The sequence below is a fragment of the Octopus bimaculoides genome, chromosome 30 (genome assembly GCF_001194135.2).
Source record: "Octopus bimaculoides isolate UCB-OBI-ISO-001 chromosome 30, ASM119413v2, whole genome shotgun sequence".
NCBI classification, from domain to species: domain Eukaryota; kingdom Metazoa; phylum Mollusca; class Cephalopoda; order Octopoda; family Octopodidae; genus Octopus; species Octopus bimaculoides.
The window spans coordinates 226,389-227,275 of NC_069010.1; the positions used below are offsets into that span (position 1 = coordinate 226,389).

Sequence of the window (887 nt, forward strand, 5' to 3'; positions counted from 1 at the left end):
TCGTTGAAGCCCTCTCTGGGTTCTTAATACACCAAATTCCTTAAGGGATGTCTATCCGAGACAAAACTCAGAACAAGCGCCCTCCTGAGTTTCTCTATGCATTATAAATGATCCACACACAAACTGTCATATATAGATGAGTACATACATGTAAACATTGGCAGTTATGCTGTATTAATATTGTTATAAAAAAACGTATCAATGAATTCAACCAGAAAGAAGAAAGGTTTTGTTCCGTACCCTATATAGCTTATCATTCCTCATCGAGAAAAAGACTATCCTTGAAAGGGCTGATATTTCTTCGACTTTCAGATGTTTTGGTAAACTCTTTGGTAAGGAAATAAAGGAAAATGCCTGTATATCTTCTTGCTGTGGATCAGGGTATGAGTGGTTATAGAGCTGGTAGAGAAAAATGGAAGAGAAATTGAAATTGATAAATAATGAATAACACTACTACAATTGTGACTGCTGTTATTGTTGTAACCTCTTCAATATTACAACACATATCATAATAGCTAAAGCTATCAATACCATACGCTACCACTGTCTCATTCATAAGTAACCATTGGGGTTTCTGCATTGGTCAACTAATTATTGGTCTGTCCAGTAGTGTTCTACTTTTTTTCTCTGTCTCTTTCTCGGGTTCGCAGTGACATGAATACAGAAGTATTTGGTGGAAGATTATGTTTATCTCATTGTTTTCAACCAATGACATCATTTTCTACTATTTATTCCTGAATTCTTTTGTAACAAGCACACATACAACCAAATACATGCGTACACCCCCATAGCTATACATAATTACACATTGACACTAATGTCCATTTCACTGTATTGGTTGACAGTATATATACATATATATATATATATATATATATATATATATA

At 33.8% G+C, this 887-nt stretch overlaps 1 protein-coding gene across 2 annotated transcripts in view; it reads right to left on the bottom strand.

Moving 5' to 3' along the window:
• The window catches only part of LOC106873634 (adhesion G-protein coupled receptor G6), a 20,048-nt gene extending 19,443 nt beyond the window's left edge, over positions 1–605 (bottom strand). Inside the window, exon 1 of one of the 2 annotated variants that reach the window (XM_052978183.1) lies at positions 241–605. In XM_052978183.1, coding sequence (XP_052834143.1) covers positions 241–264 — 24 coding nt within the window. In that variant the 5' untranslated portion in view covers positions 265–605. The remainder of the gene's footprint in view (positions 1–240) is intronic. The other variant, XM_014921081.2, reaches the window with a different exon arrangement.
• Between the last annotated feature and the right edge of the window lie 282 nt (positions 606–887).